The sequence below is a fragment of the Xyrauchen texanus genome, chromosome 35 (genome assembly GCF_025860055.1).
Source record: "Xyrauchen texanus isolate HMW12.3.18 chromosome 35, RBS_HiC_50CHRs, whole genome shotgun sequence".
Taxonomy (NCBI): Eukaryota; Metazoa; Chordata; class Actinopteri; order Cypriniformes; family Catostomidae; genus Xyrauchen; species Xyrauchen texanus.
Window position 1 is genome coordinate 32,551,640 of NC_068310.1, and position 23,425 is coordinate 32,575,064.

Sequence of the window (23,425 nt, forward strand, 5' to 3'; positions counted from 1 at the left end):
TGCTTCGGGTCATTGTCATGTTGGAAGACCCAGCCTCGACCCATCTTCAATGCTCTAACTGAGGGAAGGAGGTTGTTCCCCAAAATCTCGCAATACATGGCCCCGGTCATCCTCTCCTTAATACAGTGCAGTCGGCCTGTCCCATGTGCAGAAAAACACCCCCAAAGCATGATGCTACCACCCCCCATGCTTCACAGTAGGGATGGTGTTCTTGGGATGGTACTCATCATTCTTCTTCCTCCAAACACGGTTAGTGGAATTATGACCAAAAAGTTCTATTTTGGTCTCATCTGACCACATGACTTTCTCCCATGACTCCTCTGGATCATCCAAATGGTCATTGGCAAACTTAAGACGGGCCTTGACATGTGCTGGTTTAAGCAGGGGAACTTTCCGTGCCATGCATGATTTCAAACCATGACGTCTTCGTGTATTACCAACAGTAACCTTGGAAACGGTGGTCCCAGCTCTTTTCAGGTCATTGACCAGCTCCTCCCGTGTAGTTCTGGGCTGATTTCTCACCTTTCTTAGGATCATTGAGACCCCACGAGGTGAGATCTTGCACGGAGCCCCAGTCCGAGGGAGATTGACAGTCATGTTTAGCTTCTTCCATATTCTAATGATTGCTCCAACAGTGGACCTTTTTTCACCAAGCTGCTTGGCAATTTCCCGTAGCCCTTTCCAGCCTTGTGGAGGTGTACAATTTTGTCTCTAGTGTCTTTGGACAGCTCTTTGGTCTTGGCCATGTTAGTAGTTGGATTCTTACTGATTGTATGGGGTGGACAGGTGTCTTTATGCAGCTAACGACCTCAAACAGGTGCATCTAATTTAGGATAATAAATGGAGTGGAGGTGGACATTTTAAAGGCAGACTAACAGGTCTTTGAGGGTCAGAATTCTAGCTGATAGACAGGTGTTCAAATACTTATTTGCAGCTGTATCATACAAATAAACAGTTAAAAAATCATACATTGTGATTTCTGGATTTTTTTTTTTTAGATTATGTCTCTCACAGTGGACATGCACATACGATGACAATTTCAGACCCCTCCATGATTTCCAAGTGGGAGAACTTGCAAAATAGCAGGGTGTTCAAATACTTATTTTCCTCACTGTAATTCACATATTTCATTATAAATATAATAATAAAAAAAAGAAAATATGGACCATGGAGGAAGAATACTACATTTTCCATAATGATATCTTAAAAATGGAGTGAAATAAAAATGATGTGGTATTGCCTCAAAATATTATAAGTATTATTGATATTTTGAAAGTTTATATATATATATATATATATATATATATATATATATATATATATATATATATATATAAAAACTTATCCACCAAATCAAAGTCATGAGTTGCAACCAACATGTAGGAAGCTATTTTCTTGTTACAAATAAATATTGAGAGGAACCGTTTGTGAAGTTACATTTGATATTTTGTCATTTTTATGAAAAGACTTTGTTCAGGTCAATTGGACAAACCATTTGAAAACGTCTTCATATGCATGACTCAAGAATTCATTATATTAGCAGGAAAAAATCCAAATATGTTTGAAAACTTTATTGAAATGAAGTTGTTTACAGTCGTATGTATTAAAGCTGCAAGGTAGCAACTCATTGTTTCAACCGCTTGACATTTTCAAAGTCATTACATCAATTTTTGGTTAAAACTGCTGGAAGTGTTTTAGTTCTTGTGTAAGTAGTTTAGTTAAATGCTAGAAATATTAACTTGACACGTGTTTTAATTTACATATAATTTACACATTTTGAAAAGATTTCTCAGTTTTATCATTTCGGACAACCTTATCTGTCAAAGATACACTTATATTTAAATGATCTAAAAACAATGTGGTGCATGGTCATTTTGAATGTATAAAACACATCAGTTAAATAGAAATATGTAATTTTAACCGGCTCTGAGTCGGATCTGAACCAGGGTCTCCAGCATGGGAGGCAGGTGTGCCAACTACGAGTCCAGGGGGAGTGAGATATACTCATAAACATTACACTCACCCCCTAAACCTCACTCCAATCCGGGTCACGGCACCACTTTAACCAGTCCTTCCCTGAGTGGGATTCGAACCGGCATGGCAGGCAGGAGTGCAACTGAACAGCTATCACATACAAGCTGGAATTTACAGAATTGAATTTGAATGAAATGCACTAGTTAATTCTATTTCCTGTCATTCCAATTCCAGAGTGCGGACTCTGTAAGGCTCTGTAAGTTGAAAAATTCAAATTCTAAAAATCCAACTCATGAATAAAAAGGGTGCCTGGTTTTTGCCAAATCTTGACATCCTATAATGTGCTTTCTTCTATGATGCATATGGTATTTATCCACAGAGTTTGATGCGGACCGGCAGGATACTGATGGGGCTGATTGCGATTCCTCACACTGTTCCAGTTGAACAAACAGGAAGAGCAATCTCTCCCATCAGAGTGGGGAGACAAACAAGTCAATAGCAGCATAAATAATGGAACAGGCTAGATGAATGTTGTTAGTGCAAATGAAGACAGACCAGCCAGGCGGTCTGTGAGAAACAAGCATGGAGCATCTATGCTACAGGACATCACACTAGAGCCAATCAACCCCAGTTACAACCTAGGCTTTTTACACTATACTTAACCCTAGGTTAAGGCCACTTTTAAGACTATGTTAGGGTAAAATGTTCAATTTTTTTCAATGTTAAAATATCTCAAAATATTCGTTATAATTATTATTTTAATTATTATTTTTATAACGTTAAAATAGATATTTATTTGTTGCAATTTCAAAGTGCTTTTGACCAATATGTGTTTAATATAATATAATATAATAAACATTTATATAATAGAAAATTAATTAGATTTAATATAACTGTATTGTATTTTAATTACTCAGGATATTTCTATCAAAACATATGAAGGTGAGAGCTGCACACTTTGCAACAGTTCAATTATTGATGTGCACAATGGACACACTATATGCTTTTGTGTGGTCCAACCATCCCATAACTATAAATCAACTATGTGTATATAATGATTTGTAAAATGAGATTGAGCTGTACTACAGAGAGAGAGAATATAAACCCTGACAACTCCATGCCAAATAGACTCCCTGCAGTGTCCATTATAAATATAGAGGATTGATCCAACTTATGTAAGCATGTATTTATAAGCAGTGGTCCTATACAGTACTAGGACGCTCAAGCAAATGTTTGAATTTCATTGCATTAGACAATAATTGACAGAACCATGTGCATGCCTCTGCACACAAATTACTCCTTCTCTCGGAACTAATTCAAATATATTTGTGGATGTCGGAAGTCAGTTCCCCTCAAGTTCACAAAGGTGTAGTTGTATGTGCAGATCATCACATTATTTATGGACATTTTCCAGCAAGTTTGACAACCTTAAAGTGTCCAAATGCAGATTCAAATCTGTCTACCTGTTGTTTTATCATTTAAAAGATAACAAAATTCTCTGTGAAATGACATTCGTGCATTTAGAGTGTGGCCTAAGTGTCCAAATACTTTTTGGTGCCATTGTAGTTGTCAAGGTGGGGGAAGGCAGCAAGCAGGACAAATGCTGACACAATGTATCAGTGGTATCAGTAGTACACTATGAATTCAATAACAAAAGAAACAAATGTCACTTCATTCTGCCCAGTCCTAGCTGCTTAACACAGTATACAATAAACGCTATGGCTGAGTGTGAAAGATCAATTTTTAGAGCTGTCCTGGCAAAGGAAAATTGACAGGAATCTCAATCAATAGACTACATTAGAATACTGACTGATGAACTGATGCAGACTTAACAACCCAAGCTAAAGTTACGGTCGCATATGGGTCTTTCTGACTATGCAGTACATTTTCATGTCCCCACCACATACTGTATGTCTTAAAGGGATAGTTCAGCCAAAAATGGAAATTCTCTCATCATTTACTCACCCTCATGCCATCCCAGATGTGCATGACTTTCTTTCTTCTGCAGAACACAAAGATGAAGATTTTAGAAGAATATTTCAGCTCTGTAGGTCCATACAATGCAAGTGAATGGTGATCAGACATTTCTAGCTCTACAAATCACATAAAGGAAACATGAAAGTAATCCATATGACTCCAGTGGTTAAATCCATGTCTTCTGAAGTGATATGATAGGTGTGGGTGAGAAACAGACCAATATTTAAGTCCTTTTTTATTTCAAATTCTACTCCCTGACCAGTAGGTGGCGATATACACAAAGAATGCAAATCGGCAAAAGCAAAAGAAGAAGAATGTGAAAGTGAAAGTGGAGATTTGTAGTATTAAAGGACTTAAATTTGTATCCGTTTCTCACTAACACTTCTTATATCACTTCTGAAGATATCTGGTCGTATGGATTACTTTCATGCGGCCTTAACAGAGATGTAATATTCTTCTGAAAAATCTTAATTTGTGTTCTGCAGAAAAAAGAAAGCCATACACATCTGGGAAAGCATGAGGATGAGTAAATGATGAGACAATTGTCCATTTTGGGTGAACTCTTCTTTTAATATATTGGGATAAAATATCCCCTATAGTTTTATCACAGTGTAATGTAGTGGTGATTAATTTCAATACTTCTAAAATTAAAAACTGGTAATGCTGTTGTAGTCTTTTGTCATTATGTTACATGTTCCTTAATGACATCGTCCTCCAGGAAGTGACCTCATTTTGGTGGGAAAACAACAGCACAAACACCAGTAGCTCTGTATGATGGATGGATTTGATAAATTCTTTGATGTTTTGTGTTAGTTGGTTTATCTCTCTCTAAAACATTCCTCGTTTACAAAATTACAGATATCAGCACATAAACTTCCAAATATGGTTAAAATATCACAATTCATTTCAGGTTTACACCCTCTTGTAAGCAATATTATATTCCTGTCAGTGTGAAATCGCCCTTCTCTTTCATGGAAACACTCTCTTGGATTACATCACAAGCATATTCCAACACGTCACACACAGTTCGCGCCCCACTGCATAACGAGAATGACCCATATAGTCCCTCTCATTCATATTTCCCGCGTTTTATTGACACGTAGGAGAGACGTCACGGCGAGAGATCAGCACCTTGGACAGCGGCGCCCGTCGAAACGCGCCAAATCGGCACACTTGGAATCTCCCAACGGGGAGAATCGAGCGAGTAGGAGCGCGCGCGTGGCACCGCGAGACGTTTGTAAATGAATCATTTTGATTGGGCGAGAGCGCGCCTTGGAAACAAGGGCCGTGTGATTGATGCGCGCTCGGCAGAACGTCCATTTCGAGGATGAATCAGAGGGGAGCAGCATCAGCATCCCAATCACTTTATCATGATCCTCGGCATCGCTGACTATCGGATGCGCCACCCTCGCTAATACGGAAAATACGGGAATCTCCGCTTGCTGTCTTGTGTTTGTGCCGTTCTGGAAGCACCATCTTCCTTTGAACGTGGCAAGGAACCATATCGGGCCCCGGGAGGGGGATGGTGGTGAACTTCAAATGGAGACAAGATGTTGGCATTTTTTCCCTGCTCTTCTTCGGCCAGCATTGGCATTGCAACTATTTTATTTTTCAAACGCCAACCTAATGGATGCGTCTGAGGATGGGAGGTGGTGTCGGGACGTGTCGATGAGAAAATGCACTCGGAAATGATGTGAACGCTTCGTCTGTGATGCCGTGATGAACAGTAAACGAGCCTATATGACTGCAACTGAATCAAACTTTTACCTTATTTTGGATAAATATACAGAAGCATCCTGGACTGTAACTATGTGTGGCAGTGATGCCTATGTGGTGGTGTTTTTGTGAAATGCCATTTTGCATCTTCTTCTCTTCTTCTTCTCTCATCCGTGCATCCAGCCTTTGGATTGCTGTTATGATAATGCATCTTTAGACCTGGAACAATGTGCTGATGGCTATTTATTCTGATACCACAGGCTTATTATTGTTATCCCGCGTTCAACGTAGGCATGATTTGGGCGTTCATTGTAGAGGAACAACATACACACATGCCTTCAGAAGGAAAATAACAAGCCAACACGATGTCCAGAGATTTTTCTGACCAATTGCCTTTGGTTTAGACACGTTCCTCTGAGACTCTGCTGAATAAAATAGCAATAACAGGGCTACAAACAACACTATTGCCTATTATCATCATCAACAACAACTAGGCAAATAATAATAATAATAATAATAATAATAATATCTTTTTCTGGGGTAAACAATTACACAATTTTACATCTGGCACACAACATACACATGTAGTCAAACATGTTCAAGAACCGGATCCGCATGATTTTTAACGAACTGAAGGTGCTGGTTTTCATGCGATCCGGTTCAAGACGGTCCAACACTGACGCAGACCCAAACAGACGATCCAACAGCATGAGGGGACTCACTATGGGCGGCTGCGGGTGGCCGCCCTTCGTCGACTGCTCTAGCCGCGATGATGAGGAGGAATACTACGGCAGCGAGCCCAGGCCCAGGAGTCTGGCGTTCGAGGAGAAAGACCCGAAGCTGCAGGCGGGCCTGGACGCGATAAGTCTCAGCAGCAGCACGTCCAGCGGCATGAGGACGCCCCAGTGCCGGATCTGCTTCCAAGGGCCTGAGCAGGTACAGCTGATTTCATACCACATGTGTGATGCGCACATCAACAAAGGCTTACATCTGCCCTCTTCTAAGGCTATATTTACACGTTATGTGTAAGGGGTTATTGACATTTTTTTATTTAAGGTGGCAAAAGGGGTAAAAGCCTCCCAGTGGGTTTTAAGTGATATCACCTAGATATAGGGGCAAAATAATTAGAGCAAACATTTTTTAACCTATGCAAATCTCATGAAAAGTCATACATAATTCATGAGTTGGCTATTTCGGTTTGGCACATGTTGGTCACATAAACTCGTATGACTTCATGATGTGCAAATTCCTGGATGTCTAATGTGGAAGTAAATGCGAGTTTCACGCAGAGGGGTTAAGAACATGCATATTAATATTTTGCCAATACCCAAACCAAATTTTAAAATTTTTTTTTTTTTAAATGTTATCCCTTTATCTCCACTGCTTAGTAGGTCCTCGTGGTGGTGCGGTTACTCACTTAAATCTGGGTGGTGGATGACAAGTCTCAGTTGCCACTTCTGAGACCGTCAATCCACGCATCTTATAACGTGGCTCACTGTGCATGACACCGCGGAGACTCACAGCATGCGGACGCTCATGTTACTCTCCGTGATCCATGCACAACTTACCACACGCCCCATTGAGAGCGAGAACCAATAATCGTGACCATGAGGAGGTTACCCCATGTGACTCTACACTCAATAGCAACCGGGCCAATTTGGTTGCTTAGGAGACCTGACTGGAGTCACTCAGCATGCCCTGGATTCAAACTCGTGACTTCAGGGGTGGTAGTCAGCGCCAATACTCGCTTAGCTACCCAGACCCCTTCCCAAACCCTTTATCTAAACCTAACCAATCAGTAGAGTGTGTAAACATGATAGGAAGCAGTTGTGTGTGACACAAGCAAGTTGCATATTAGATGGAAACGGTGTCCAGCGTCGTCATTGGCTGTAGTGAGTGTCATAGGAATTCAAACGAGTGCAGTCGCTCTATATCATACGAATTAGCCAAATTTAGAAAAGTCATACGAGTCGTGATGATTTCACCATGAGAGTGTGTTGTAAATACTTTTGAGACAACAAGATGCTATTATTGAGTAACAAATTAGGATGATGCATACTCAAAATAACCACTTCAGAAAAGGATGCACCATTTCCTGTTTGTCAATTACATTTGGTATTTTATAACATCTCAAGTATTCTATAAACAAATTAATAAAAAATCTGTTCACCCCACATAAGAATTTAGCCCCATGCAACAGGGGACTTTTTATGCTTTCACTTACTGGACAGTTATTGAAAAACGTTTAATCACCTTGAACAAAACTGAAAAGAAATATTTTATCTCAAGATATATGTGATCATTTCAGGGATTTTCATTAGCTGCATATATTTGCAACATCATTATAATGATTAACGATTAGATCAAATTGCCTTAAAATCAAACTTTAGACTTTACATGCAATGATCTCGTGGAACACTGAAAATGTAGCAGTGCATAGTGACAAACAGGTGTTTAGGAAAGTGCTATGGTAGTTTTTATTGCTATTTAGTGTTTCAGGAGAAAATAAAATCACATGTGCCATAATTTACTCACCCATGTGTTGTTCCAAACTCATATGACTTTCTCTCAAATGTAGAACACAAAAGACAGTGTTAGTCTCAGTCACCATTCACTTTCACAGTATGGAACAAATATGCAATGAAAGTGAACGGTGACTGAGACTAACATTCTGCCTGACATCTCCTCTTGTGTTCCTTGGAAGAAAATAATTCATACAGGTTTGGAACAACATGAGGGATAGCAAATGATGACAGAGTTTTCATTTTTGGTTGTGTTATCCCATCTTCTTTTGTACTGTTACTCAGTCCTTGTGAAAATATGCAATAACATGAACTCACAAAACAACAACAAAACATGATAATAATAAGCAGTTCCATAAAATAATTTGATATGCAGCACATTTTACTCAAAAGTATTTGTATTTTATATTATGTAAACAAACGTAACATGAACACTGTAATGCAGCTTTTTAATAATACTACAACCATGCACAATTATAAACAGCCTCGCAAAATAATAATGCATAATTGTTCCTAATATTATTCCTTAGTATGTATACATAAATACACTGTAACATAGACTTTGCAATGTAAAGTATAATTTACATAAATTACCAAAAATTGTTTTGAAGTTATTCGCAGTGTATGTTTACGTTAGCAGCCCACCACCTGCAACAAAAACCATCGACAACTTATAGGGCAATTTATGTAGGCTAATTAAATGCATTTCTGTGTTGATAGATTTATAGGTCTACCATTGGAGGCTGTCGATTTACCAGTTCCATATGTCCACCCAATTAACCTCTATAGCTTTATACGACTCAGCAATATAAGACTAAATGACTTTCTGCATAACTGTAGATCATTTGGGCAGCCTGAATTGATCCATTTTCCATGCAAACATAGTTACATTAATGCAGACCAGAATTAGGATTGCTCTGAAACACTGAAATTGTTGTTTGCCAGTAAAACAAGGCACGTTGTTAACACATGCTATTGTGTTCAAATTAATGCACCGTGCATAAAGGCAACCCCGTTCACTTTTAAAAAGGTACCCTACAGAATTCAGGGCTCTACTGACAAATGACAAATCAACACGTTTCTTCCGAAAGTTCATGTAACCTGAAATCAACCCAATTCTCTTGGCATCTTGAGTATATTACATCATTTACAACTAAAACGGCAACTTGCTTTTGGTGCCACTCTGCGGACATTTCACCCAGAAGCTGGAGCCCACACGTGCCCATGCGTTCAACAACTATTCCAGTTTTGGCCACTGGGGGCAGTTATTTGAATTTCGGTAAGCACCGCTTTCTGCAGTAAAACTTCTCTGTCTTTTAGCATCGGAGACAGTAAGTAGCATATCAGCTCGCCATAGGAGCCTTTTTTTTCTTTGTTAATGGACATAACATAAACACGCAAGGATTGACGAATCGATTTGACCTCTAATGAATTAAACGTCTGTATTAATAAAAGCACATGCAATAAGATTCTCATGGATTAATCAGCGCGTGTTATTTGTAATGTACGGACCGAACACAAGATGGATTTTTGGTCAGCAGCCAAGTTGTGAGACAACAGATGTGGAAAACCTGTGAAGCTAGTCTGCTGCAAGTTAGCTGACATCAGACCATTTGGAAAGGTGTTGTTGATGTTCTAACAAAATCCATCTGGCAGCCCAGCTGATTATGTCAGCCTCGGTGTCTTTTTTCATTGCGAGATGCATTTCAGCGTAAACCTGCCGCTCAGGTAGGTTGTTTAATGAGCTGTTGAAAGTATTTGATCAACAGAAGAACAACAGACTCGCGAATAAAGACATAAGAAGTCTGCAGTCAGGCGTTTGAAGATCTGTCAGTTTAAGTCATCCATTCATAGCTGTAATGTTTTTTTGTTTTGTTTTGACAATTTGATCATCAGTACAAGAATGAACCTCTTTAAAGCGGAAGTGTGTAGAAAACAAACATTCACTTCAGTGCCGAATCATGGCTTGATATGATGCTGTCTTTTCTTTTCATGCACAAACTAAGCTCTTTGTCAATGATTAGTTTGTGGAAAGTATGACTCTGATAGCTTCTGCAGGCTGCGTTTGGATTATGCTAAACAAAATCGGACCTTAGCTCTCCGATAACAGCCAAACAGACCAGAAGAAGAGGACAGGCTGGAATATGAAGCACAGTGTGACTCATCTAGGTCCACTTTTTGTAGCGCTCACATTGAGCATGTTGGACAGCTTTGTATTGTTAAATATAAAGCAGAAATTGACAGGACACGTGAAGGGGAGTTCTTGATTAGTACAGTGGGCTGCAAAACTAGCAGTGTAAATGCTACAATTATAGAGTGTTCATTTAAGTAATTGCAAATTATACTAGCATAAAAAGTTGAGTTCTGAGTGAAAAGAATTGAAAATTTTACATGATTTGACAATGTTTAAAAGAGTATCTTGTGTTTCAATGGAAGGAAGGACATTTGATCTAATGTACAAAGATGTTACACTCAATATAATTTTAAGATTTATGCATTTTCATTTTATAACACAATTTCATCAAACTGAATAGAGTTTTCTTTAATAAAATAAAATAAACATTTTCCAAATAAAATAAGTTTTATTAATTTAATTTGGTTAAACATTACACAATTCAATTTGATGGGATTTTGTTATGAATCTGAAAGGCGTAAATCTTAAAAAATAGGCTAAAATATATTTTTGAATGTAACATGGTGAATGTTACGAATGTAATTCTTAAAAATGTTATGACTTAAAAATAGTGCAGAATATATATATATTTTTTTACAGGTTTCCTAAAAATGCTTAATGTGGTAACATCTACATTTACTGGTTTTCTTTTAAAGGAATGGTCTACACAAACATGAAAATTCTGTCATCATTTACTCATCCTCATGACGTTCCAAACCCACATGAGTGTCTTTTTTCTGTCAGCTACGAGAAGGACAATTGGATGTTGACAAAGCTCTTGTTGACAAAGCTCTTGTTCAGTCATTTCCATGATTGAAATGTATCACCCAAGAATTTTCATTTTGGGTGAACTGTCCCTTTAAAGTAAAAAAATGTATCTCTTAACTAGATGTTTTAGTCTTTATCAGACAAATTGAGATCTGCTCTAAATCAATAGTGATCGTCAAACCTGATGCTGTTCTCATTCTAGTCACACCTCTAAACTCCTCATGCATTTAGACACTCGACGCAGTGTACCACAGTTAACTAATCGATGCAATTAATGCCCACAGATTGCTTTCCTCATATTCAGCTCTTTAATATTTGATTTGTTTTCTTTATGCAGCGGTACCTTTTTCTTTTGTTGCAGTCTTTCTCTAAAGATTACATCAATTGTACTGTCCGGTACTCACTTTCACATCCCTGTTCTTTATGCTCGACTTGTTATTCACCTTTATGTTCAGACATCTGGTCCAACACTGGTGGACATGTTTATTTCCACTCTAGACTGGCGGGTTGTTGATATGCATGTGTGAGTCCCACACGAAGATTCTGAATTCTAGTATTAGCTATGCCTTAATGAAACTATTTTTAGTGGCGCATCACAATACTATTGCTCAACTATATTGAGGTAAATGAGATATTAATCTATTGCAAAAAGGGGAAATGAACAAACCCAAAACTACAAAAATTCGAACCACCTCCCCTCAGTGGCCAAAACTGGAAGTGTTGTTGAATACATGGTAACGTGTGAGCTTCAGTTTCTAAGTGAAATGTCCACAGGGTGGCGCCAAAAGCGAGTTGTAGTTATAAATGATGTAATTCATTCAACAGGAATGCATATTTTAAGGATTTTACTCACTTACCCTAATCGGGTGGTTAATGGATATTGAAAGCTAGGGTATACTTTGTTTTTCTGCATACTGTGTTGCTCCATACCATGCACGGTCGAGCGCTCAATCTTTCAAAGTATCCTCGCAAACCCATACGGACACGTTTTACGCATACGCACTACGGCTGATAAGTGATACTCTTTTAACATAGTCAATAGCATATGCTTGAGCTGATGATGCGCAAAGACACAAGGTTTCTGCGTGTCTAAAAAAAATCTAGGCTGCATGCGGACAGTCCATGCGTACTCTGCGGATGAGAAAATTAGCGCCATGCGCACTGTGCCGAAACGTTCTGACAAGCGGAAAACCAAAGTGTCCTTTGCCCTTAAGAGGGAGGTTTTTGCTCTAAAATACTGCAATTGTTTAGTGAATTGGCCCCTCAGTGTTGAACCTGCAGAGCGTATCTCTCTCTGCAGGTGTTTCAGAGGTATTGATTGAGTGTCTGGACTCACCCATCTATTAACTGCATACTCTTTAAATCCCTGAGCCCACTACACATGCTCATAAGTCTGGATTCCAAAGCTCACGTCAGCAGTAGGGCGCACACTGTATTTATGATCGATTTAACATTTGTTACGACGGAGGGGTTCATGAGTAATATCTCATTTACCTAAATCTAGTTGACAGCAAACACAACTGATGTTGACCACAAACATGGTCTCTTCCTGTTGTGAATGGTTATTAACTGAGAGAGAGGGATATGTGCTTGCCCAGTGTCTTGTGATTGTAATGCCAGCTTTAGATGTCAACAGATGTCACAGGATTGTAATGCACATAGAGGCTTTCAACAGATGTGCTGTGATCCTATTGGCTGTTCCTTTGATGCTTATATGCTTACGTCTACATTTCTGTACAAAGGGTTAGGCACTGTCGGAGGAAATTAAACACACACACACACACACACACACACACACACACACACACACACACACACACACACACACGTTGTGTTTCCATGTTTTATGGGGACTTTCCATAGACATAATGGTTTTTATACTGTACAAACTTTATATTCTATCCCCTAAACCTAACCCTACCCCTAAACCTAACCCTCACAGAAAACTTTCTGCATTTTTACATTTTCAAAAAACATAATTTAGTATGATTTATAAGCTGTTTTCCTCATGGGGACCGACAAAATGTCCCCACAAGGTCAAAAATTTCGGGTTTTACTATCCTTATGGGGACATTTGGTCCCCACAAAGTGATAAATACACGCTCACACACACACACACACACACACACACAAATCAATTAAGTCTAATTAAAGTCTAATCTAAGTCTATTTTAACCCCAAATAATAAAACATATAATAATACTCCCAATGGCCATAAAACTCCCAATGGCCATAAAAAAGAAGCTCCATTTGTTAAATGCATAATAGAAATTCTTTTTTTTTGTTTTTTTTTAATTTTGCGTAAAATAGGACAAGGACAGATCTTGACATATTTTGGGAGAATCACCTGTTTAACAAATTTCCATCAAACTAAATTGAATAAATTTGAAATAATGTACATACAATGCATTAAACATAAGTGTGAAGTTTTTAATTAAACTTAAATAAGACAGTGACCTTTTACAATGGGGTAAACATAATTCATATGTTTTAATAAACAAAACAGTTTGGTAAATGGCAAAGCAACGGTTTATTCTTTGGCATTAATATACCTCAATTTATGAGATAAGCATATTTATATGAATCTAATATAAACCATTTGTTTTTTAATGTTCAAGCAATGCAGAATCACTTGTTAGAAGTGGAACAAACGCCTCAAGAACATGGAACTTTACACTGATATAAATGATATATTTATAGTTCCCTAATTGTGTTTTTTCTTGTTCTTCTCCTTTTGTTTGGCTGTACCTCACTTTTAGTCAAGTCTGTGAAAAGCATGTTATCGAAACTATTTCTCAACAAGTTAATATAGCAACTTTTGTGTTACAAATCATTTAAGTCAGCATTAAATAAAATGTGACATTCCTGGTCTTATTGTGTGCCATTCTTTGTTACACGGTAATTACAAATTAATTAATGGTTTATTACATTGTAATAACTTACTCTGCCTTTGAAAGGACTTTCCTTTTTGGCTGATGTTTGGCTGATGTATTTTAACCCCTCCACTCCAACCATCTGGCTCCATTATATTATGTGACATTCAACTTTCACCATCCAATCAATTCCAAATCGATCAAATCAAGGCCCACCCCACATGTTTTCTTTTTCTTCTCATTGTGCATCCTGTTTAATTTAATATGTCGGATTATAGATGTAAAATAGGTTGTGAATTGCATTTTGTTTTGTCTTTAAGACCATTAAAATGATGTTCGTAATGTGATGTATTTCTGGTAAACACAATATTCAGTGGGAAGTAATGTGGGGTGTGGCTTCCTTGTATCTTTTATTATGTGATTGGATCATGATCATTAGGCTATGATATTATTGGTTAATACTATTTCTCCATGCCCTTGCAGCCTTAGTTATAGTAGCAGAAAATAAAGTGATTGCAGAGGCTAAGAAAGTCATTGCATTTAGATGAAAGCAAACAGTTCCCTGGCACAATAACATCAGGGACATTTATTAATAAGTAAAGCAGATCAATTATATCATCATGTGTTGTCAATTATACAGTTGGTCATCGAATTGTCTTCTCCCTCACCTGCAGGGGGAGCTATTAAGTCCATGTCGTTGTGATGGCTCTGTGAGATGCACTCACCAGCCCTGTCTAATTCGCTGGATCAGTGAGAGGGGCTCCTGGAGCTGTGAGCTCTGCTACTTCAAGTACCAAGTCCTGGCCATTAGCACCAAGAACCCACTGCAGGTAACCCATCGGACTGCTCCACTGACTCAAACTGGGAGATATCTGGGTCAGGGCTCAACACTGGCTAGCATCTCTATTTTTAGTTATCTACAAGCAAAGCAAACATTGAGAATCAGAGTTGGGTATAAGCAACAAAGCAAATAGTTACTGTTATATAACTTGTTTGATTAAAAAAAAACATTTTATACACATTACATTTTAAATGCTTGTAATCAGATAACAGTTACCTACTTTCAATAATAATTACATTACTACATTTCGAACATGAAGTCATGTTCAATACAGTTCATACGGTGTACGGCTGATTGCGATTCTGTGACAGCTGAAGGGCGTGCGCCTCATAATGAGTGTAATAAATAAAGAATGTTACATCCAAACCACACACACACAATTAGTTTTAACCACTAACATTTGAGCTAGCTGTGTTCTCCTTGGTTAAGAATTTCAGGGATGTATGCAAATGTGAGAAATATCACCAAACACCCAGGGACGGATTATGACATTCAAAGGCCCTGGGGCCAATTATCTCCAAGGGCCACCCTCCACCCATAAGTTGTAGTCACCAAACTAGATCTCGCAGCCTTATAGCCCAGGGCACCCCCGGGCAGTCCAGGGCCCCCTGGTGATCAAGGGCCCCTGGGCACTGGCCCCATTTGCCCGGTCGGTAATCCATCCCTCCAAACACCCAAGCTGAACAAAAACGGCAGTGTATTTCGGCATAATTTTTTGTCAAACTAAAAAGACTGTCTTTTCATCCAGTAAGTATAAATAAGCCTGAGTTTATGATTTGCATATACTTTATATATATATATATATATATATATATATATATATATATATATATATATATATATATTCACACTCACACACACACACACAGGTTTTACTGTAAAAGCTGTGTGCCATCTACTGTTTGCAGGGATTTTAAAAAGTATCCTAAAAGTAAATTAGTATTATATTAAATTAGTATCATATAGAATTAGTAATATGATTAAAGGAATAGTTCACCCAACATTTTTTATTCTCTCAATCAAAGTGGAGATTTAGAGTAAAAACAAGAACTTACAGTAAAAATGTATTTGTTTCTCACACACACCTATCATATTACTTCTGAAGACATGGATTTATAAACTGGAGTCTGATCTGGTCTGACCACCATTCATTTGCATCATGTCAACCTACAGAGATGAGATATTCTTCTAAAAATCTTAGTTTGTGTTCTGCAGAAGAAAGAAAGTCATACACATCTGGGATGGCATGAGGGTGAGTAAATGATAAGAGAATTTTCAATTTTGGGTGAACTGTCCCTTTAAGCTTCTGTGAAGTAATGATTAGCATAATCTGATTACAGTTTTTGAGAAGTAATAAGTTTACTTTACAGATTTACAGAGGTCATCAATAAGTAATCTGTGGTGGATAACTTGTTTTAAGTAATTTACCTAACACTGTCGATGATGTCATCATATGGCGCTTTTCTTGCTGCATGTTTCAGTGGCAGGCTATTTCCCTGACAGTGATTGAGAAGGTGCAGATCGCCGCCATCATCCTGGGCTCACTCTTCCTCATTGCCAGTATTTCATGGCTGGTATGGTCTTCTCTCAGTCCGTCTGCCAAATGGCAACGCCAGGACCTGCTCTTCCAGATCTGCTACGGCATGTATGGCTTCATGGACATTGTGTGCATAGGTGAGAAGCAGAATCGATAGGATAAATCAATGAATGTTTGCCAACACACACGTTTGTTTTTATGTCATGACGATGACCTCCCTTTCACTTCTGTTTTTATTCAATTAAAATATCCGTAAATTCTTTTGGATAAACCCTAGTCCTGACCCTTTCATTTTGGCATTTTCCCATGCGAATATGATAAAACTTCGGGGGCTTTAACAAAAGCATTTTGGCGCACACCCAGGTTAGATTAGAAAAGGTCTGGTGTGCGGTTCATTTGAACTCCAGTATGGTTTGCTAGTTATTTAAATACAATCGTACTAAATCACGGAAGTAATACACGATTTATAATGTATAATTCACGTCTTTGTAGGCTCCCCATCGCAATTATTATGGTATGATGCAATTATCGTACTTGCTTGTCTCTCAAATAAATTGTCTTAAAGGAGCAGTTCACATTCTTCACATCTCTTGCAACACATCCGTGGGCTCGCGGCAGACAAACGCTCACATTCTTCACATCTTTGCACATCCGTGGAAGTCAAACACAAGTGTTGTTTTGTGCTTGTAAAGTTTTGGTGCTAAATCCGAAGAGATGAATACTTTAATAACACAGAGAAGCTGATGTCTTATTGTGTTGTTACCTAGTTACAGTGGTAAACAGCTGCTGCTTGTCCTAACATTGATGATGCAATCAGACCCTGGTTCGGACCCAAAACATTATGTGAACAGAGACAAGCCAGGGGCAGGGGGAGGGAACACACTCAGGTTGGGATCAAACAATTGAACCAAGTGTGAAAGCACCCTTAGTCCCTTTATGAAGATGTTTTCCTTGTGAATAGAAATGACTGTTTTCAAACAGCTTTCAAACACTCCCCCACTTCATTGTATAAAGAACAGGTAGCTTCACCCCACAATTTGACCACTGGATGAGACAATTATTTTTTTTCAAATCGTGTTTAATACTAGAATTCCTGGTGAAGAACTATGCTTCCCATGATCCTTAAAGGGACAGTTCACCCAAAAATGAAAATTCTCCAATCATTTACTCACCCTCATGCCATCCCAGATGTGTATGACTTTCTTTCTTCTGCTGAACACAAACAAAGATTTTAGAAGAATATCTCATCTCTGTAGGTCCATACAATGCAAGTGAATGGTGATCAGATCTTTGTAGCTCCAAACATCACATAAAGGAAACACAGAATTAGTCCATATGACTCCAGTGGTTAAATCCATATCTTCTGAAGTGATATAACAGGTGTGGGTTACAAACAGACCAATATTTAAAGGGGTCATGACATGGTTTTTTTTATTGTATTATTATGTTCCCTTAGGTGCAATTATAGTATTAATATATTTTTTTTTAAGAAAAACTTTTAAAATCTAGTGATTTATGACCTTTTCCCACCCTGTTTCTCATCCTCTGATTCAAACAGTCTGTTTTGGGGGCGTTTTCCATTTAAGACTTCAGTGTTAACGCCCACTGTTATGATTGGCTAACGTCAGTGCCTATGTATCAATTATTGACGCCCCCAGCCAGAACAATATGCAAGTAAACTAAGTAAAAACACTGTGATTATTCATAATGAATGAAATTGCGCTTTAAAAAGTAGTTTAAAGTTTAAAATAGATTACTTACAGTTTAGCGTCGTCGTTGTTCCCAGAATAGTCGGCACGGACTTATCTTTGAGCAACAGTTTTCTGGCAAAGAAAGCATCATATTGAGATTTGTTCTCAAAACAGTCATCCTTAAAATGTACAGAACAAACGCTTAAGTTAACACTGCCGTGACTGGAACGTCCGCAAAAAATAAACTGCATCCATTTTTCCCTGACGTCTGGATCTTTCGGCAGCTTATTCAGAGGTTTTGTTTGACCACAGCCAGGAACAGCACATCTGTGTGGCATCATAATTTTCCTGTGCACAAGTAGTCTCTGTCAGAGCTCGCTGTCCATCGACTGAACACTTGTGAGGCGCACGGCGATACTGAAATGAGCGTAGTTGTCTTGCGCTTAAAGCGTAGTTATCTTGTGCTGGAGGCGGTCATATGCAAACGCTGGTACGTCACTTCTAACCGTCACGTCACTTCTAACCATGAATCCAGAACGAGCTGTATTTTGAGCTTGATTAAATAAATGATTCGTTTAGAATGGGGAGGACGTCTTAAAATATTAAACTTGCAGGACGTTTTAATGATACAAAGACCTCTTATATACCAAAAGATCAAGGCAAATTTGGTTTCTCATGTCATGACCCCTTTAAGTCCTTTTTTACCCTAAATCTCAACTTTCACTTTCACATCTAAAGGTCACATGAAATTCACAATATAAATTTTTGTGTGAACTGCCCCTTTGAAGGAAAAGATCGAGCCATCAGAGTAGTGGCCAATAAAGCGCTTCAAACAAGCTCTGCAGTGACCGTCCACTTCCATGACGCACTTGAACGATGCAATTGAGTCGATCTCTCTACACTCTCAAACTACTTATTTGTATATATCTATACATTTTGTTATAAAATTCATGGGATTGAAGTTCATGTTCTCATGAAAGACATTTAGTATACAGTCTTGTGGCTTTCTCAAATTCAAGTTTATGATGTTGCGATTCACCTCAGAGCTGATTGGTTTGGTTCATGGATTAGAACCTTTTTATGAAGAAGTTTTTGAAATACTTATGGGTAAAAGAATGGGAAAAATATTTACGGAAACCAGATGGCTACAAAAAAGTGAGAGGTGAGGCGCCCTATTGGAACAGAAATAATGCACTTAATTTTTACTGTCTACTACAACAACTACTACAGAACAATTATGATGAAACAATTGCTGTTTGCATACATTGCTTGAATGGCAATCTGAAGAATAGGCTGACAGATTACACAGCAGGGACTAAAAACAGTTCAAGGAACAAAAATCGAAAGCGAACATTATTAACCGTTCTTTTATTTTGTTCTAACCGGTAAGCATTTGTAAAGGAGGCTGCAGAACTTCTGAACCGGAACGAAAAAGTACCATTTTTGCTCAGAACGAACCAAACTTTTAATCACTTAGTATTTGGTCCCTGTTACACAGACATAAACTATGATAAAGCAGGTATTCAAAATGTTGATTAGAATGTTGCACTTGATTTTCACTTGAAGCTTGATTTTTTTAAGAAAAATCAGTTAAATTCTTTCTGTTTGTTTAACTGAAACATGTACTGTTTGAACCTTTACACCCCTGTTGTATGCATGTGCATATATATATATATACACACACACATACATACATAGGGCTGGGGAGTAAAATAATACATGTAACTGGATTACGTATTTAAAATACAAGATATTAGTAACTGTATTCCACTACAGTTACAATTTAAATAATTGGTATTAGAATAAAGTTACATTCAAAAAGTATTTTGATTACTGAAGAGATTACTTTGCACTTTATTGTCATTTGTTTAATTTAATATTTAGTCCTTTTAGATGGAAAACATTTATACATATAAATGATGCGATCCAAAGTGCATTTGAACAGCGGTGAAACACTTTATTATGATGTGTTACATTCATACGAGCAGACAGAGAAGTAAGTTTGAAGTAAGTTTGGAGCAGATAAATATATATTTTTTAAGACCTTTGATATTAGGGCTAAAATCGTGTTATTGATAATAATTTTTGTATTGTTTTCCTGTAAAATTATCAAAAAATCCTTAAAACGAGATCAATTTGATTGATTGTTTTAGAAACAACACTGCATGAGCTATTTAGGTTTTTCAGAGAATGTATTTTTAACATGTGTATTTTGTCTTACTGTACTAGCAGAATTTTTATAGTCAAAACAAGTGACAAAATCTACCAGTGCTGAAGAAGTAATCCAAAGTATTTAGAATACTGACCTTGAGTAATCTAACAGAATACATTACAAATTACATTTTACAGCATGTTTTCTGTAGTGGAATACATTTCAAAAGTAACCCTCCCAACCCTGTATATATATATATATATATATATAGGCTTTATGTTTATGAAATTCACCAGAAACGATTCTTAAATGGACACCAATTTGTAATTCTTCACAGGACTTATAATCCACGAGGGCTCATCAGTGTATAGAATCTTCAAGCGATGGCAGGCTGTTAATCAACAGTGGAAAGTATTGAACTATGAGAAGTCAAAGGATTTGGGGGACCCATTGAGCTCCAGCAGCAAGGCTGGAAATCGCGGCTCGCGCAGTAACCCGCACGGTCTGGCCAGCGGCAGCAGGGGGGGCCAGAGAGTGCGCCGGTTAAGGACTATCCTCAACCACCACTGCGGATACACTATCCTCCACATTCTCAGCCAGCTGCGGCCCAGTGACCCGCGGCTTGGAACCGCCACCAACCGCGAGGTGGTGATGCGGGTCACAACTGTATGAGGTTGGACGGGCAGAGGAACGTCAATGGATTCCAGCTCCAATCGCCTTTCCAACAAAGACAGCGTGTTACCGGACAATGCCATGAGCTACGGATAATTCCGATAATTTCCATGGATTACGGTCACGCTCCGACTTTTAAACAGACAGAAATGCGTAACGCGCAACGAATAATGCTTTCACACAACAGCATTGCTGGAGTCTCTATCGGCGAGATTCTCTCATGATCTTGCACATGATTGCATTTTTAGTTCGATTTCTTCGCTGGTGTTGTTTTTTTAATCAATACGGTTTTTAAAATGTTTTGATTTTCTAAGGGAGAATGGTAAATGACGTGACACCGACGTGTGATGTATATGGTGACTCATACTGACCTTTTGTTGTAAATGATGTTTACGATGCTTTTGACGCAGCAAGAAAGCCAACCATAACCAAACGATCGCAACAGCAGAATAACCAGGGAAACACGATACTAATTGTTACATAATTAAATATGATCAAAGGGGAGGGTGCAATAAGACATAATAAGATTATACAGTAAATAAAATACATTAACATTTAAAAAGAATTTGATCTTCTCTGCAATAAAGATACCTGTACATTTTACAGTGACCTTTGCATGAGGGTAGAGTTTTATGACTCCTCGACACATGGACATGATGAATTTGTTTTATTCAGAATGGTGCTCGTTTGAATAAACACTACTATTCATCTACTGTTTGTGAAATGCATCATTGCACAAAGGCTTTTGGTTGGATATGTGGGCCCCTTTTATAATTTAAAAATGCACTAAACGCAGCTATACTATTTTTTGGCTTACTGCTAGGGACAAAAATTGATGTAATGCCTCACATACTAGAGTTTCAATATGAATACAAACAGCATATAATTAGGATCATTTTTTGCAAATAATGCACAAGTGATGATTCTGAATCCATCATGATTTTAAAGGATACTCCATGAAACCACACAATGCATTCTGGGATTCTCTTCTACAAGCACAAACAGGCTGGCTCACTTGACCACATTTGGGAAATTCCAGATTGCAGGTTTACCTTAAAGGAAAATTCCGGGTTCAATTCAAGTAAAGCTCTATTGACAGCATTCATGGCATAAAATTCAACTCATTTTCTTTTCTTTCAATACAGTGAAGCACTTCCAATGGAAGTGAATGGGGCCGGTTTTTAGAGGGTTTAAAGGCAGAAATGTGAAGCTTGTCATTTTATAAAAATACTAACAGCAATTCTTCTCTTGGAATGTGTATTATTTAAGCTGTAAAGTTTTCTTGTAAATTGTATTTGTGGCAGACTACTAAATTACTGGGAGCTTTGAGCTTAACTTTTATCAATTAACCCAGAATATTCGGGATAGTTCGCCCCAAAAAACTAATTCTGTCAATATTTATTCACCCTCACATCATTCCAAATCCATCCGTCCTGTTTTCCTCTGTGCAACTGGAGTATTTAGGCAGAATGTTCACTCTACTCTTTTCCATTCAATAAAATAGGTGGTGACCTTGTGCGCCATATTCCAAGCCTTCTGAAGACTTGCAATATCTTTGAGTGAGAAACAGACCTTCATTTAAGTCACTATTCGCTGAAATCCCTTTTGCCTTAGCTCTCAAATATCAAACCACCACATATTCAAACTTGTTAGGTCCCGTATGGAAATCATTACCATCAAAACTGGTGTGACGGGTCTTCACATACCACAACTGAATGCACAGGAACGCAAATGAAATTTTGAGTTGGTGGGGGAGATTTTCAGTGTACATTGACCTAAATGTTGGTCTACTCCTCACATAAAGGTATCGTATGGATTTAAAAGGCTTGGAATATAGTGCACAAGTTGTATTTACCACCGTGTTGATAGTTTTACAGTGCTTTTTGTCACTTTGGTGCTTGACAGCACCTGTCCTTGCATGAAAAAGTGCAGTGTAAACATTGTGCCGAACATTTTCTTTCATGTTCTTCAGAAGACAGAATGTCATACAAGTTTGGAACAACATGAGGGTGAGTAAATAATACCATAATAAACATTTTTATAGCAAACTATCCCTTTAAGTTTACAGTTTTTGCAGAGAAGAAAATCAGTGTTCAACTAGAGGAGACAAGGTACAGTGTTTGGATTCCTGTGCTACTATTGTTTATAATGGGGGCACCGTCTTTTAAATAACATACAATAATACCAAATATTATCATAACAATACATAATATTATTAAATATCTCTGATCATTTTTGTTTAGGTTTACAGTCACAAGTACAGCCACGCTAGTGTGAAATTACCTTCAAATATTGGGAGGCAACAAAGAACTGAGAATCCTTGTTCTCTATCTTGACCTTGCTGTATTGAAGCTTTGTTTTACAACAGTGAGGTCTCCAGGGTGCCACTATCATTGGGCAGTCCTTGTTGAGGTGGCAGGCTGGCTGTCTGTCACGTGCGATTACCTGGCAGATGTGTGTTAATGCCAGGAGCCCACTGTGTGTCCTCACACAATGTCAGACAATCTCTCTCTCTCTCTCTCTCTCTCT

General features: G+C 38.0%; 1 protein-coding gene across 1 annotated transcript; it reads left to right on the forward strand.

Annotated features, from left to right (window-relative positions):
• The first annotated feature begins 5,069 nt into the window (after positions 1-5,069).
• On the forward strand, positions 5,070-21,688 carry marchf9 (membrane-associated ring finger (C3HC4) 9). The gene is made up of 4 exons (XM_052105734.1): positions 5,070-6,603; positions 14,678-14,833; positions 16,326-16,518; positions 20,562-21,688. Exons 1-4 carry the CDS (start codon positions 6,262-6,264, stop codon positions 20,894-20,896), a joined length of 1,026 nt encoding a protein of 341 aa, XP_051961694.1. The 5' UTR covers positions 5,070-6,261; the 3' UTR covers positions 20,897-21,688.
• Positions 21,689-23,425: the final 1,737 nt, after the last annotated feature.

Bases quoted from the DNA above. Each gene is read 5' to 3' on its own strand.
- marchf9 (XM_052105734.1), top strand. From the start codon at position 6,262: ATGTTCAAGAACCGGATCCGCATGATTTTTAACGAACTGAAGGTGCTG. The intron at 6,604-14,677 runs GTACAGCTGATT...CCTCACCTGCAG, and splicing joins GCTTCCAAGGGCCTGAGCAG to GGGGAGCTATTAAGTCCATG. The intron at 14,834-16,325 runs GTAACCCATCGG...TGCATGTTTCAG, and splicing joins GCACCAAGAACCCACTGCAG to TGGCAGGCTATTTCCCTGAC.